Source organism: Syngnathus scovelli, chromosome 12, assembly GCF_024217435.2.
Source record: "Syngnathus scovelli strain Florida chromosome 12, RoL_Ssco_1.2, whole genome shotgun sequence".
Lineage (NCBI taxonomy): Eukaryota > Metazoa > Chordata > Actinopteri > Syngnathiformes > Syngnathidae > Syngnathus > Syngnathus scovelli.
Genome location: NC_090858.1, coordinates 6522372 through 6538252, shown reverse-complemented (window position 1 = coordinate 6538252; position 15881 = coordinate 6522372). Strand labels below are relative to the sequence as shown.

Here is a 15881-nt window from a genome sequence, read left to right as displayed (position 1 = left end):
ATATCAATTTACTGTATGTTAAAGTGAATTTATTCCAATGAAAAATGGTGAAGATGTGATCGTGTTCGTGTGTGTATATACTGACTTGGCTTTAAGTCCGTCATTGCCGTAGGGCTGCAACAGGTACTGGTGCACCGTCTTGTTCCGTAGCGTGCCCGCCAACTTGATTTTCTTCCTGGAGCGATGTAGGTTGATAATGTAGATGGTGATGGAGCCTCTCGCGTAGTTGTGACTGGAACCGTGAATAAAATGGTGTGTCACTTTTTCATTTCTGTTGTTACGTTAGTAGATTATAGGATTACATTTGTCTTTTTTCACATCTGCAAGAGGCTTAGTTTGCCTTGTATAATAGAATTCTCTATAATTAAAGACGACTACAAAGACATATCTTTTTTTTCACAATATTATGAATAGCAGCAGAATTTAGAAGAATGTTCCTGTTCCACGCTAGTGAAGACTAGGTATTACTATGGTGCCCAATTCGATCATTCTTTACGATTCAAAGTCAAGAAACCACATTTCAACTCGACGCTCCCAACGGCTGACAGAATTTGATCCAACTGACCATGCAGAGGAACGCCTATAAAAAGCTCAAAACTAACTTAAACTGACAATTCACGCCCGATAATAAAAAACATTTGTTTAATCGTTGCTTCATATTTTTTTTCATACAAACTCTCAAATGGCCTCTGACGGAAAAAAGCGGCAGAAAGTCAAAAAGTTTCATGAACGGTGCGAATGTAATGGGCAACACGCCTTGCCTTGCACAAACAGTGCTTTAGTCAAAGCGCCGGGGACACAACCTGATAGGGGGATTGGCCAAAGATAAATAACTTGAACAGAAAGATAAGACAAACATGATCAAATCTAATAAGCGCTCCACTTCGACCACAAAAACAAGTTCTAGTGAGGACCACATGTCAGTTATGGGGTCAATGCCTTTGCTCAAGCAACATGGTTGCCTAACTCAAATCTCCTTTCTACTTATATTCTAGTTTTTATCACTACTTGGCAACAGGATAAACCGTTTATTTCATAAACCTAAGAAAACAAATACAAAAGAACACACTGTGTTTGGCGATGTGTAGAAAATTCTTTGAGATGGAGGGAGCAATAACGATCTCTCAGACCTTATAGAGGATGATGTTCTCAGATCTCCTTACGGGGAACATAAACATGCGTTGTTAGCGTTTGATGTTGATGCACTTCTGGAAAAGTGAAAAAGAATGCTAACCACTAAAAGGGCTAAAAGGGCAGCGAAAGCCAAGTATCTAATCTTTTTAAACCGCTGACTCCCTGAGCATATTGAGGCTGCGTGCGAGTCGTCAAACCACCTTCCACTCGCAGACTTTGTAAAACCGCACCATGACACAAAAAAAGATAATGCAATTTGATCCAAGAGGGACTGTTAAAATTACCTTGCTGTGTATTGTAGAACTGTTGCCAACCACCGGGTTGTGGATCTACTCGGAGACTGAGCTAAAAACATTGTTGAAACCTTGCAGTTATCTTCTTCTTCTTCAATTGGGACAATTCAATTGTGGGTTTTTTTGAATATTTTTTGAATATGTTGTTTGTTAATCAATAAATCAGATTTAAAAAAATAATGTTCATGCCGTTATTTAAAAATGTCATTATTTCAAATTGACCTAAATTATGTAGTTATAATACCATTATGGTCTGTAATATTGGACAATAGCCAAACATGATTATTACGTTTTTTTTTTTCACCAATTTTTGTTTTTTGTTTTGTTTGACTTAACACAAAGGTAATCAATGCAATTCCATGCAGGATGATACTACATGAATTGGGAAAAGCAGAAATTCTAGACTTCGCAAGCACAAAAGAAGCTTTGCAAATGAGTCAATGAAGCCATCAAAACTGGAGAGATCTCTATATAATAGGAGACCAGGATTGACTGCTGAAAGTTATTCCACACACACCAGGTGGTTTGCTGTGAGCAACTATTTCAACTATCTCCAGATATGTAACTGAACCTCATCATTAAATTGCTTATGCAACTTCAGCCTGTTTACCACCTCAACCGTTTTACCTGTGCGGTGCTTGAACATTCTTCCAGCCTGTAAGTGAGCCCTATGGGGAGGAAGGCCGTAAATCTAGCTTGGTGCTGACAGCCCCTGGCCAGGGTTAAATGATAACCTTGAACAGGCCATGGTGGTACTCTTTATCTCCTCCCTTGCACAGACTACCTTATTGTCCCACCCCCTTTAACGGACCCCTCCAGCCAATCCGAGACGGAATCAAGGCGTAGCAGACATTTCAGCAACTCTTTGACAGTGAAGAGACAGAACCCACACACCCGATAAGTGATACCCGTTAAGTTTTATAGGCTCTGAACTGTGAATGCGCGGGTGTCCGTGCTCTGCTTATTTATAGGAAGGCCGGCTGTGGACTTTGTTGGTCCTGTACATGCCTCAGGTGTTAGCATAAATTAGCAAATTGCTGCAAATTTGACATGCCTTGCTTTGATTGCGTGTGTCACAGCACGTACTTGGAGTAGCTGGTGCAGTGGGCGTAGATACGCAGCTTGTCCCGTATGAGTCGTCCTGTTTGGGGCTTCCTTTGCAGTGCGGCAACCCGCACGGCTAAGACCCTCGGCCCCACCAGACGTTTAAAGACCAGGGAGAACCAGTAATCCTGTTGAAAAAAGCGATACATCACTCATACATTACTTTCTGGATTTGGGCATAATTGTGACTCTCAAATTTGGGTGAGTGTTAAAGGGTTGCGAAAGGGAACGATTGTCTTTTGGCATAAGTCCAAGGGTAAGTTATGTGCCTCACGAAATAAAGCATGTGGGTCATTTGACACTTAAAGCTAATTGCCCTGTGTAATGTCACATTGCATTGAACAAACCACCACTAATTTGGAGTTGATGGGTTCAATAATGACCTCAAAAAATATTGTATCCTGATCCCTGTATTTGTTCATTTGCTGTTCTCTCCACGGAGAACAGAGACTCAACACCTCTCCAAGAGCCCCTGAACAACATGTGTTCCCCAGGAAGTTCCCATGCAATCCTGCATATGGCAACATTTAGGGGTTTATTTTTTTTCCAAGCAGACTTTAACTTAATTTGCTGCTGAATCATTGAAAGAACCAGAAGGACGCAATATAGCATTGGCAGAGGGATGCTTGAAATGCTATATTGTATGTTGTGAATACCAACATTTTGTAAGTCTCAGCATGGGAACTCGTAGGGTTCACAAAATGTGAACCTTTACTTCACTTATTTGATGTTCTGGCAGCTTTTGTGGTTAATGTGGAAGCAAATCTACTGTACGCATCCAGGAACTGCATTGACCAATCGTGTGTGTTCTGCTTTCCACAAGATCAGCCAATCAAATTGTTTTTACAGCACCAGGAGAAAACCTTTAAGAAAATATAATTTCCTCTTTAAATTTGAAGTCAGGACCCCTGATTTATATTGAAAAGATAAGTGCTTGTTGTAAAAAAAGGGAAGGTATTATGACATAATAACATATGCACCTGTTTGACTTTATGACAGATCTTCACATTTAAGTGATGGACAGGTAGTAAACTCCTGACAAGTAATGCCCCGCAGGAGGTAAAACTACTCACCGGAAACCAACCCAACACCAGCTGCACAGCTAAAGGACGTGCACAATCACGATTAAACAGTGCACTTAAAGTTTTAAAGCAAAGTATGGTGACGTAAACTGTGAAAAGTAGATTTTTCTTCAATTAAACATTAGTTGACGGTCGGACGCTCTCAACACCTCGCTTTTCCCTCTCCATTCTGTCATGCTCCTAGAAACATGCTGATTTTATTTATGGATTGCTTATCTGCAAACTTTGATTGTAATTCATTTGTCTGGTCATAAGAGAAGTCAGAACATTTTAAAAGGATAACAGACACAGCACACATCCACGGCAAAGGATCACAACATGCAAGTGCTTGACTTGGCTTTGAGACCTGGCCTGGAGGAATAATATGGAACTTGGTAGAGGGTATTGGAGGGGTGCCAGTCCACCTCCTGAGCATTGTTGAGATGCCCTTAAGCATCAAAACAGCACATTAGTGTTGTCTGCGACACCTTTCCTGCGAGACCACTGAATCTTTTGTGAATGCCTATGGATCATGGGTGTGTGCGTATATTTGCCCGAATTAGATGTAACAAAAATAACAGAGTGTAAAAGTCAACATGCCCTCTGGGAATAAACAAAGTATAGTCATAAAAAATAATGTGCTTACTTAGCACCACACGCTAGATATTTTGGCAGCTCTGAAAATGTACCTCAGATTACAATATCTGGGAATTCTCAAAAGACCTGTGGATGAAGACAGGAAGATTGTAAAGAAAGAAAAAAGAGAAGTGTGGGATAACTCCAATAAAAACGGGTCCTGTAGAAGCGGTTGAGTCACTCAGTGATGGAGGAAGGGATTGGACATCGACTTTACCTAAAGGGAAAGGAAGGGCCAGGTCATAAATTTCTGGTCCACAGGACAAGTTGGCCCTGCAGTGAATTCTCTCAGCAGGTAGGCCAGTGCAGTCTTCAGAGATCCAGCAACTTTAAAAGCATTGTGATCCTAGCGGGAGATCACCAGTCCAAGAAAAGTAGTGGAGACCCAGAAGAAATAAAATTAAGGAAAAAAGAAGTCATTCTCATTGTTTATAGTCTCGTAGCCGAAGTAAATCTCAAAAGAGTCTCTGCAAAAATAAAAAAAAGGTTTTTGAAGACGAATGTTGTTAATAAGCCTAAAGACAATACATAGACGTTAGATGTGATTAGATGGGACAACATATTGCTATTTATAAAAGGTAAATGAGAACACATCTGCTTTCTCTTTGCTAGATAGGAAATGAAATAACTTTACTTATGCTAACAATTTATAACCTTATAACTCTTCCAATTCAGTCAATATTTCACTACTTAAAAAGAGCAACTAACAAATTAACAATGACCTATGAGGCTCTGCACAAAACGAGCTCCAATAAATATTTCAAGTTAACACATTATTCATGAAGAGAGCGAAATGAAATTTGTCCTCGCTCTGTAGAAGCAATTAAATCGTGGAAAAATCTGAGCGATTTATTTTTTACTATCTATATTTCAGCATGCTGTTGGATATTTGCCTTACATGCTTGTGTATCTGATTCTCAGGTTGCATCTCTCTCAGCGGGCCAATGTGATGCACAGAGAGACGGTTGTGATGCGGGTGAGGGGTGGGGGAGGGCACTGACACTGTCCTGAGTTACTGACAAAGGGCTAAGGTTACATAGCATTTCGCCCTGCGTCTAACCACTCATCACAGCTAAATGCCTTTCATCTCAACTAATAGCTCCCACGGGAAAAACCAAGAGGTGCCATCCACAAGAAAATGACTAGACTGGGTCTGGTAGAAAGATCTTTTGTGAGTATTCATCTTGATATTTAATTTAGATTTTTAAATCTATTTATTTTTGTATATTTATTTTGTATAATATAATAAAAAACTGTGAAAATACAAAAATAAATACTGAACACAAATACAATAAAATATCAGTTACATTTATTTAAATTAATTCTTCCAATTTATTTTCATATTTGTTTTTACTTTTCAGTTTTGGTTCTCTATAGACATTTAACTAGAACTTTTTTTCTTGGATTTATCTTCTCACTGCTTGCCCTCTCTGACTCCAGTCATTTCATTGGCTGTCATGTAATATGATGCATATGTTTATGACAGTAATAATGATAAATAATTGCCAGAAAACGCTGCAGGATCAAACAATACAACAGCAAATTCCCCAAAAATTGCACGGGTCAATCATTCATCAAAAACACTGCAGTGGTCTGGGTCAGTGTTGGCGGGCATCTAGTACCAGATGTGTGCTGGTGTTGCACTTATGTATGCATAACAAAAGGTATGTAACTTACTGGTAAGGGGTTAAAATGCTGGTCCACAAGATGCGTGTATCCATAATCAAAGAACGAGTGACGCAAGACTACATCAATTCCCTGAACAGCAGCCATGCCCAGCGTGTTCGCCCACCTGGCATATGAGACAAACAATTCGGGACGTGTTTATAACATTGTTTGCACACATTCATGATTGAGTCATCTCTCTGCAAGTATAGTGCTAAGAATATTACTGACAGGAAAGCAGCAGCGAATGTGTCCGAGAGATTATTGATGCCTCCCGACCAAGCCGGACCCAGTCCACCCAGCCACACCTTCTTACCAGGTGTATGTGTGCTCACCACCTGCAGCGAAAATAACAAAAACAAAAAAACCGATTCATTTGGTACACAAGCATTTCTGTGATAACTTGATTTAGTGAAGCTGTTTTTATTTAAAATACATGTACCTTGGCAACTTTAGTGATCTGTTCTCTCAGTACGTCCAACAAACGGGTTTTTAAGAAATCCTCCACTTTTTTCACTCTGCCATCCTGGAAATAACTGTGGAACACAAACAATTGTATTGAAGATTATTTGAAGTTGTGAACTCATTTGTTGGATGTGTGGTAGCTTGAGGACATTTTCAAAGCAGCTTCACAGACCGCAACTACTTTTGGAGCCAAAACTGCTGTGGTAATATGACTTTCGAAAGTTGTTCTATTTCACACTGACAGGGACGAACAGTGACTAATGTTCTCATTCAAAGCCAAATTGTTGGACTGAGACTGAGATGCGTGTGTGTGTGTGTGCAGATTTTAATACAAAATTAAATTACGTCAATATTTTCCAAACTCTGTAAAAATGTAACTCATCTTGTGTTAAACTTTGTGACTCCCATATGTCCATTTGTAATAAACATGATTATCACATGGACCTTAATTTTAATTTTAAGATTAATAAGCATGATGATCTACCATAGTAATACGAATTTAAGTGGAATGACAATAAAAAGCTTTTATTAAAAATATCAATTCAATTGAAGAGTGAAGCCCAAAAAATGACGTAGATTCCTCAGTAAGAGTGTCCATAAATCACATTAACAATATTAATGAAATTAATGAAGCAGAGAAAAAAAAATCATCAAAGATTTCGTTGCTTTCAAAACGTCTTTCCTTTGGAAAAGCCCACGTCCATATGCGAATGATGAGATTGATGTAGAGTGGCATGTTATTGTGTGTGCGGTTTCTCTCACATTACTGTTTACTCTGAGCATGCACACTCTGCACGGTGCAGTTTGAAATATTATTCCTAGATTCAATAGTGAAATAATAATCAAATGCTTTGAACGTATAATTGGCTAACGCTAACGGTACATGAGAGGCCGGGGAGAGCATTTGGTATGACAGTTGGAAATTGAAAAGAAAATCACAGCGGAATGCGCACAAAAGCATTCAACCCATATATTTTCATAATATATAATAAAACCTCATTCATTCATTGACTGATATTTTTTCATCTAAACTTATATGGCCCTGGGTCGACTTGCAAAAACAGAAAATGGCCCCTTGATGGGGAAAGTTCCCAATGCGTAGTGTTTTAAAACAATATTTTGAAAATGTGAAATTATGTATTTTTCAAATGACTTTTGCTTGAAGTCGTTTTGGCTTACAGTATGTAATAAAAAGAGCTTTGATACCTTCACTCTTTTGCTGCACTTTTCAGACTCGGGGGAACCTTTTTTTTTTTTTTAAATCTCATTTTCAAATAAACTATAGTAAACCTGTTAAAGTCATTGACAAAAAAAGAGGAAATGGATAACAAATGTCATTTGGGAAGTAAGTGTGGGTAAAGCCGATGTTATTTAAAACGCGGTGTATGGATTTGTTTCGATTAGGTTGATGTTGTTTATTTGTTTACTCCACTTTTATAATACTTGGCCAACAGCTGTTTTGCTTTGTGTGATTTGTAGATACTTTATTAAGATGTGTTTCCTTGGGATTACAAAAAAAAAAGGGAAAAAAGGGGCCTCTGCACCACTGATGCACTGCTGCTTGCAATTAGAGCTCATATTAAGTGGGCTGTTCAGGGGCCACTACGCAGCAAATAGGAAGCAAATTTGTCCCATTCGCTTTTTTTGCTCATATTTTCACAAGGCCAGACGGCAAAGTAGCAGTCAAGTCTATTGCAAGGTCAGAGGGCCTGACTGGAAGTTGTCCACTGATTGGGAGTTTGTTCTGCCCTCTGAATGATGTTTTAAAGGGCTATAAATGTCATATCCTGTTTTGTTTGCTTGCTCCTGTGTGGAAGTTTACTCGGTTCTGCTGTTTGCCCTCCCGCATCGCACCTGCTGGTGGTCATCAGCGGGCTAGTTACGTGAGGGACTCGAGACGCAGATAGCCGCTTTTGTTTTCCATTTAAAAAAAATTCTGGTTTGTTCCTCTGCCTTGTGTATTCTTTTTGGTTTTTATAGCAAATTGAGTGTCTTCTAACTGTGGCTTCCGTCCACCGTCCTTGTTTGTTGCAATTGCTTATTTTGTTGTTTTGTTGATTGCAATACATTTTGATAAAAATTGCTTAAATGTTATAAAATGATCATTTGGAGGAACAAAAAAATCGGTTTTTCAAAAATCGGAAAAATATACAATGTATTTTTTTGTCCAAACACAAAGAAAAATAGCCCCTTATCCCTCCAAAAAAGGTAATGCTTTTTGACAACTGAAAATAAATAATGCTAAATAAATAAATCAAAGAAACATTTTTTAATGCTTTTTGACAACTGAAAATAAATCATTTTAATCCTCACAATGAAACCCCCTTTTTTGGGTTGTTCTTTGTTTGATTTTACTCAAATTAACCCAATGCATCTAAATTGGAGTGAAAACAGTTGGGAATACTATAATCACTGCAAAAGACTCATACATTCAACAAAACACAAAACCTGCCAGATGGACAAATTGCTTCAAATGTTAAACTGTCAATTTGTGAAAACTCTAAGCCACACATGGACGAAAGACCTTTCTAATGATGACAGCGTTTGAAATCTGTACAAACAAAGTCACAACAGCTGCACTTACAGTAAAACGCACATTGCAGACGTGCTAATGAGTGGGCTCCAAGTTTATTAGTTGAGTTCTTCTTTGTGACAGGAGAGTTTCTGTCATGCACGCTGGTCAGACTGGAATCTGGAGCTCTCGTATAAAACTGGCTAATTGACAGGGAGAATGAGCTGCAACATATGGTTTGATTTTAACAGTGTGGGTGGTGTTTTTCTAGGCCCTACTGACAAGCCCTTCCTCCTTCCGTTTCTTCTAATTAGACCTGACCTTCACCTCACCGACCGTACATTCACGCAAGGTACACACGTGTTCAAAGGGGCGTGAGTTTGATAGATTTGTATGCATTTCTAGAATGTGTGCAATAGATGACAGGTGTTATTAATTTAATGCAAACTATGTTTTCTTTTTTTTTTTTTGCTTTTCCATCCCCACAATGCTCCCAGTTCTTTAAAATACGCTTCAATCTCTCAGTATTATTTCTGGCTACTACATTACAACTTCTTGTTTAGGGAAGATTTTTTTTTATGGGGTGGGAGCATTTTGATTTTTTTGTTTTACATTTACTAAACCATTATTCATGAATTCTTACTGATATATCCTCCAACACAGACAACTTGTGCATAATTACATATTGTTGTTTATTGTGTCTGTGAAATTCTTACCACAATGGATTTAATTACGTGTCAGGATGATATCATGTAAGCATTCATTTGGGAAAATCCAATTGCGGATATTTTAACAAGTCGAAAGAGGAAAAAGGGGGTAAAATACCTACTGTTGCCACGTAACTGCGTCAATGACGGAGCCAGCATTTTTCATGAATCTGAAAATGAGAAGAAAAACAAATGTAGTACAACTAATCTGAACGGAACCTAATTAAAATGTGTCATGCTGATTCGCACCATGGAAAACTGCAATAAAAAACCCCAACCCAAAAAGTGCAGAACACTTAAGGACATTTGCAATTTAGGATCCTTTAAAACATTCAATTGCTTCCGGGAACTTTAACATGTCTACCAAGGGACACAAACACTGATTTATTTGAGGGGGTGCTGCCACTATTTGGCTGGTGTTAATTTTATGTTATTTAATGTTTAATGTCCACAACATTTATGATATTGAGCACTGTTGTGATTGGCACAGTCATCCGTAAAGAAATGAAGCAAGAGAAAATGGTAAATACAGCTCCATAATGTTTTCTTTTTCTTAAATTGGTTAAGTTAAAAAAAATCTAATTTTAGTTAAAAATAATGCTATCTATCAATTTTCTGTATTGTTGAATCTAGGTGACTTTTGCATCAATCAGAAACACTAAAATTTCAAAAGCAGGGACGTCAATGTGCTGATTTTAGGGAGGTCAAGTCTACAACACCTAATGCATACTTTCTATTAGTATAAACACTGGCACAATGTGTTTCGTTTTTTAAAATATTCAGAATCCCAACAATTGGATTTGTGTCAAAAAACAAAAACAAAACAAGGATGAAATGCTGCAAATTTCTAAAAGGTGCAAACATGTGCATGGGGCCCTAATAAAACCTCAGAAGACCTTCTATAAAACATTCATCCCAAATGTATCTCATAACTTATAATTAAAAAAAAATGTCTCCCCACACCCTAAAGGGTCCATCATAAGGTGTAAATTCTCCCACATTTGGCCTTTCAAGTGAGTATTTGCAGTCGCCTTGTACCTGACACTAACAGTTCCATATTTGGGGCGTAACAACTTGTCAGACATGCTTAAATGTGTATTTCTAAACATCACAAACTTTCGCCACCCTGGCTTGTTTAGTCTGTCCAGTTGGGCTATTTGGAGTGTTAGCAGTTCACAGTCTAAATCAAACGTTTAGCGTTCCGACACCAGAACGGCCCTCGTAAGAGTGTCAAACACACAAGAATCACCTCGTTGTAAAACGTGACACGCAAGACCCGAAGACTCCCCGGCCTTTTTGGATCTGGTACTCCTCCGGTTCTCATCTTAATCATCCACATCCTTCCTAAGCCCAACCGCTTACCTGTCGCTCAAATGCACAGCTTTTTATTTGTGAGTAAATTTAACCTGTCAGAATCAAACAGCCGCTGCTCTTAATGTCGGCGCTGATCTAAGCAGCTCGAGCGCAGGGAGGCTCGTATCAAATTCGTCCCTTCCAAATACCTGTCAAAATTGCGGGTGGCTGTAGAGAAGAGACAGATTCAAGCCGAGATATGCGCAGACATTAAACTCTTCCTGTGTTTATCTGCACGCATGACTTTATTACAGCTCTAACAGAGGCCGTTTAACTTTATGGGTCCTATTGCGGTTCCAATTGCTTATTTAATAATGCGAGTTAAAGCCGAGCGAAACACAGCACAATCCTTCCACTCGGTCGTTAGAAAGCTCTTCAATGACTGATCACAGCTGGGATGTTTTTCCACCCAGCCACGGCACTGTTGACCATAATAGACTAGCTGGTGCGCTTTTGATGTCATTTGCGTTATAATTCCTGCACTAAAGGCACAACATTGTCTTAATACTTATGCTGCAAAAACTTAAAATGTTGATTGTTTATTTATGGGAAAGGTTTGATCAAATCTACGACCTTTTTATGTCTTTGACGGACTTTGAAACAACAAAGCCTGCTAATTTAATTAGATTTGAAAGGAGGATAATAAAAGTTTGACATTAGATTAGACACAACAGTGTGTTGCCATTCAAGTGTACTGGAAAATAGCGATGCTAAAATAGACAGCAAACCGCAATTCAATGACATACGTATGCTACATTCAAGATTAACAGAGAAAAGAATGAATGGATTTAATAATACTGTCATTGCAGAATAGGAAGCTTTTCTAAACGTCTACAATTTTTTATCTTTCTTTCTTTGTAAACATTAACGTTTTGTATCTTAATACTTTGAAACCATACAAGTGTTAGAAAAAAGTTTCGGAATGTCTCAATTTTTTGTGCCATGATATACTGTTCACACATTTGTTAAAAAAACAAAAACAAAAAAAACAAAGCTTTTCAATACACAGTTATTGAGACTGACAGCAGACTAATAAATCAAATGTGCTGAGAGCTTTGTTGAAAACAGACTGTGCCTTTTTTTAAAGCTATGCTAGTATACTGTAAAGCAGTCTAGTTTGCCTTATTTCCTTTTGTCTTTTGAGTAAAATGATGAAATACATATACAGGCACAGTAAGTTTGAACCAATAACCAAGCATTGTTAGATAATCCTGCAGCTCTGACTTCAACTGTCGTAGCAACCGGCAGGTGAGAAGTTGTGTCGACACGCTGTAAATCGGGTGACACCTCATTTAGGCTGACATGATACAACTTGGGGCTGAGACACTCAAACCGGCCATCAACACTAAATGTGTGCGAGTGCAACTGTATCAAGACCATACGTATTCTTGACTGACCCGTCCAGAAGTAGAATGGCATTCCTTCTGGGTCTTCCCGCATTAGGGCCATAAAGGTGAGCTCGGTTATAGTAGCGAACAGATTGGAGGAGGGTCCGCAGCTGAGTGTAGTCCTGAGCCAGCTGGGTGCTGTTGACGGCACGGCCCACCATGCTGCGGTACGCATTGGGTTCTGGGAGGAGATGGGTCAGAGTTAACACCATTATTGTCCTTGCATTCCGGTCTCTTCGTGGACAGATGAACTCAATGTCATGAGCAAACAAACACAATGAGTGCACTGGTTTGACCCAAAAGACAGCAGACATGTTTAAAGTTGGATGAGAGCATTATTATCTGTCTAGTGTCTACATATTTATCTGTTGTTTACGAGTTTTGGTCGTGGCAGTTTTACGAGCGACAGCCTTGGCGATTTCACTCCATAAATGTTCAGTGGATGCGCACAATCTGTTTAATCTATTTTTAACGGCTCCTTTCGCCACGGTACACGTCTTCACTGAAAGATTGGACATGGTCAAATCAACGGATTCTGCATGGTCTTCAGTCAACTGCTAAGGATAACACAAAAAGGGTCAAGTGGGACCTTTATGGTAGATGAAAATAAAATGGAAGGAAAAAAATACCTTAAGTGTGGTACAAATGTTCATTACAGAAAGGTCAGAACAACTGTTGTGGGTTTTTTGTGGTGTGACGTTGTGCAGAGAAAAAAAATATATAGATCACCAAGAAGTAAGCAAGGTCATTTTTTGCAGAGAGAAAATGTAGACGACTACATTGTTTATGCAGCAGCCACGTTCTACTCTATGATTGATTTTTTTACATTACATTTCAATTTATGCTTTAAGAGGGGGTTGAGTACACTGCTGTTTCTGAACTTATGTGAGAAGCAGAGATGAGAACTGGCAGGTTTTCCACATTCCTTGTGTGAACTTACAATTGACCCCTGAAATACTGGGCTAACATGTTTAAAAATCATTTTAATCATTTTTTGCTGCAAAATTTTCTCAGTAGTATCGTTGATTTCAATAGCCTGAATATCACACTTGCCAAAAATGAGAGCAGCTGAAGTTACTTCTACTATTTGAAAGTTCTCCGTTGAGGATGTCTTTATAGATATTCCAAATATTTTGTTTATAAGAAAATATTTGGCATATTTGTGAAAATTTGATCAGTACACTAGTCCGAATCTTTAAAAGCAAGGGACAACATAATGTGGGTGTGACTTTCAAATAAGCACGACAATTTTTATTTGTTGTCTGGTAATGATTTGGAAGTTCTAGAAACAGCATTTGTGCTCATAATGTCAGCGCTTTATTTTTTCACACAATGGATACATTTGTAAAAGCCACCGTCATCACTAGTGGGATTTGCACGCCTGTCTCGAAGTCAGACTGCGACATGAATACCACCGCATCTTGGACCCTCAAATTTCTAAATCGATGTACTAACCGTTGCCCAACTCCCAGGAGATGTTGTATTTCTTGCCAGCGCTGTACTTGAGGAGCGTGAGCGTGGAAGAAGTGTTCCAGGAGTTGTCGGGATTTCTATGCAGTGCGTTGAGGCCCAGGATCAGGTGCAGACCAGCACAATCGGCAAAGTTGTACAATTTGTCTAAAGATCTGGCTGGGAGAAAACCACAAAGCAGTTGTAACTTTGATTCTTTTTATGCATCCATCGTACGAACACAAACAATCAGATTTTTTAAATTTAATTTTTGTATCACATTGACTGAATGGAATGCAAATTTGTTCATATGAAAATCAGACGTCTTTCTCGATGACGATGCCAGAAGTGTTGTATATGCTGACAGTGCAAAATGAGGTTGCTCTCTGTGCAATATAGGGGGTTACGTACATACTCTTGTTTTGAAATGTGATCTGCTTGAGTTGTTATAATAATATAAATATTACCTTGACTTATGACCCACTCTCATGACTAGTCTGTTTCTGATTACATGTTGCCTTCGACAGAGGGTTCCACACGAGCTGAACTCGCCAAATTGCGGAATGAAGACAAAAGCATAGCGCATTTGGTTGCCAGGGATCTTTTCCAGGCTGCTGCTTTTGTGAAAATAATATTTTGAACATGCATCATGAATCTTCGCTTTCAGTATGCAAGTAGAATGTAGAAATACAGCATACGTTTAATGTCAAACACAATCTGATCACCTGTAATTTCCAATTTCAAAACACCTTTTCCCTACATGAAAACATGAGTGACATTTTTAACTGGCAATCAGTGTTAAAATGAGGCAAAAGGAAAACATATATGCTGGCTGCTGTAGTCCAATTTTATCCATCATTAAATATCATTGGCGTAAGTGCACATTTATTGGTGTACTGAAGATTTATATACTGAATTTCTTTTCCAAGGCATTTTTTTAAAGATACATGCTGCTCTGAACGAGTATTTCGCCATTTGGGACCAATAAAATCCAATTCAATTTGATTATATTCTATTGAAAACCAAAGCCAAGTGGCAACATTACTTTTGCAATCATGGTAAATGCAATTCTTAACTGCAGGATTTTTATCATTGTTCAATTGCCAAGTAAATAGTTTGGTCTCAAACCAACAAAGCATGTTTTTTTAGTTAAGAAGGAGAACACTGAAGGCAGTAAGACCCACAAACAAGCAGCAATTGAATGTTGTGTAGTAACGTAAAGACCTGGCACAGTTTTTCTGACTCCCAATCAGGCAATCTAAAAATGTGACTTGAACAGCTGCAAGTTGGAATGCTTTTAATGCCATTTAGTTCATATAATTCTAAGGAAAAAATACAATACACAGATCTAAATCATTATTAGGGTAATAAATTGTGTTTATAATTAAAAACACCACCTTGTAGTATATAAAAGCTGAATGAGTTCACTTTAAGTCCTTTTCACACTGCACTTAGCAATGCGCAGTGTATGTGCTGCTGAGGCCCGCAGATGTCAAGCAACAAAGCAATTGTCCAAAAAGTCCTTTTTGTGTTCAAAATTCTCACTGGACTTTTCTAAGAATGTGGGGACACACATCGATAAGTAAATGGGACAAAGACTAACCCGATTCCCTGGGAACGGGCTACCGTTTTTAATGGCCGTTAATCCTTGGTTAGACCGTTGGTGAAAGTTTGGTATCGATTCTATTTGGGCTGAGAACACAAACAACAGATATTAGCCTGAAGACAAGGGATAATGTTACTGGCCAGTGAAGTGGAGCTCTCATTTGTCGCCTGCCAAGAGCGGGGCATCGTTTGCTCTGTTGCGAAGGGAAAACAATGCTGGAGCACTCCACCCTCACTTGGGGCCAACATGAAAGTTCTCACATGCATACACTTGAGAGCCCTCAAGCTACAAATATGTGTTCTTGGTCAGACAAGAGTAAATTTGTGCACATGTGCAAGGACACAGCTCTGTGTCTGTGAGTTAGCAAGCTGATAATGTTGAGAAATACTTGACTCGATGATAAACGGCAAAGCCAAAGTGGATCCGTCTTCGAGGACAATGTGATACAAATGATGAAGTGTTCCACAAACACAGACACAAGCACTTAATCCCGCTAACACAAAAGTGA

At 38.7% G+C, this 15881-nt stretch overlaps 1 protein-coding gene across 1 annotated transcript in view; it reads right to left on the bottom strand.

Moving 5' to 3' along the window:
• The window catches only part of hpse2 (heparanase 2), a 30724-nt gene that overhangs the window by 3617 nt on the left and 11226 nt on the right, over nucleotides 1-15881 (bottom strand). The window contains exons 4-11 of the mRNA XM_049736191.2: nucleotides 13774-13947; nucleotides 12328-12499; nucleotides 9700-9747; nucleotides 6336-6429; nucleotides 6125-6231; nucleotides 5906-6020; nucleotides 2514-2659; nucleotides 86-232 (exon numbers count right to left, since the gene is read on the bottom strand). Coding sequence (XP_049592148.1) covers nucleotides 86-232; nucleotides 2514-2659; nucleotides 5906-6020; nucleotides 6125-6231; nucleotides 6336-6429; nucleotides 9700-9747; nucleotides 12328-12499; nucleotides 13774-13947 — 1003 coding nt within the window. The remainder of the gene's footprint in view (nucleotides 1-85; nucleotides 233-2513; nucleotides 2660-5905; nucleotides 6021-6124; nucleotides 6232-6335; nucleotides 6430-9699; nucleotides 9748-12327; nucleotides 12500-13773; nucleotides 13948-15881) is intronic.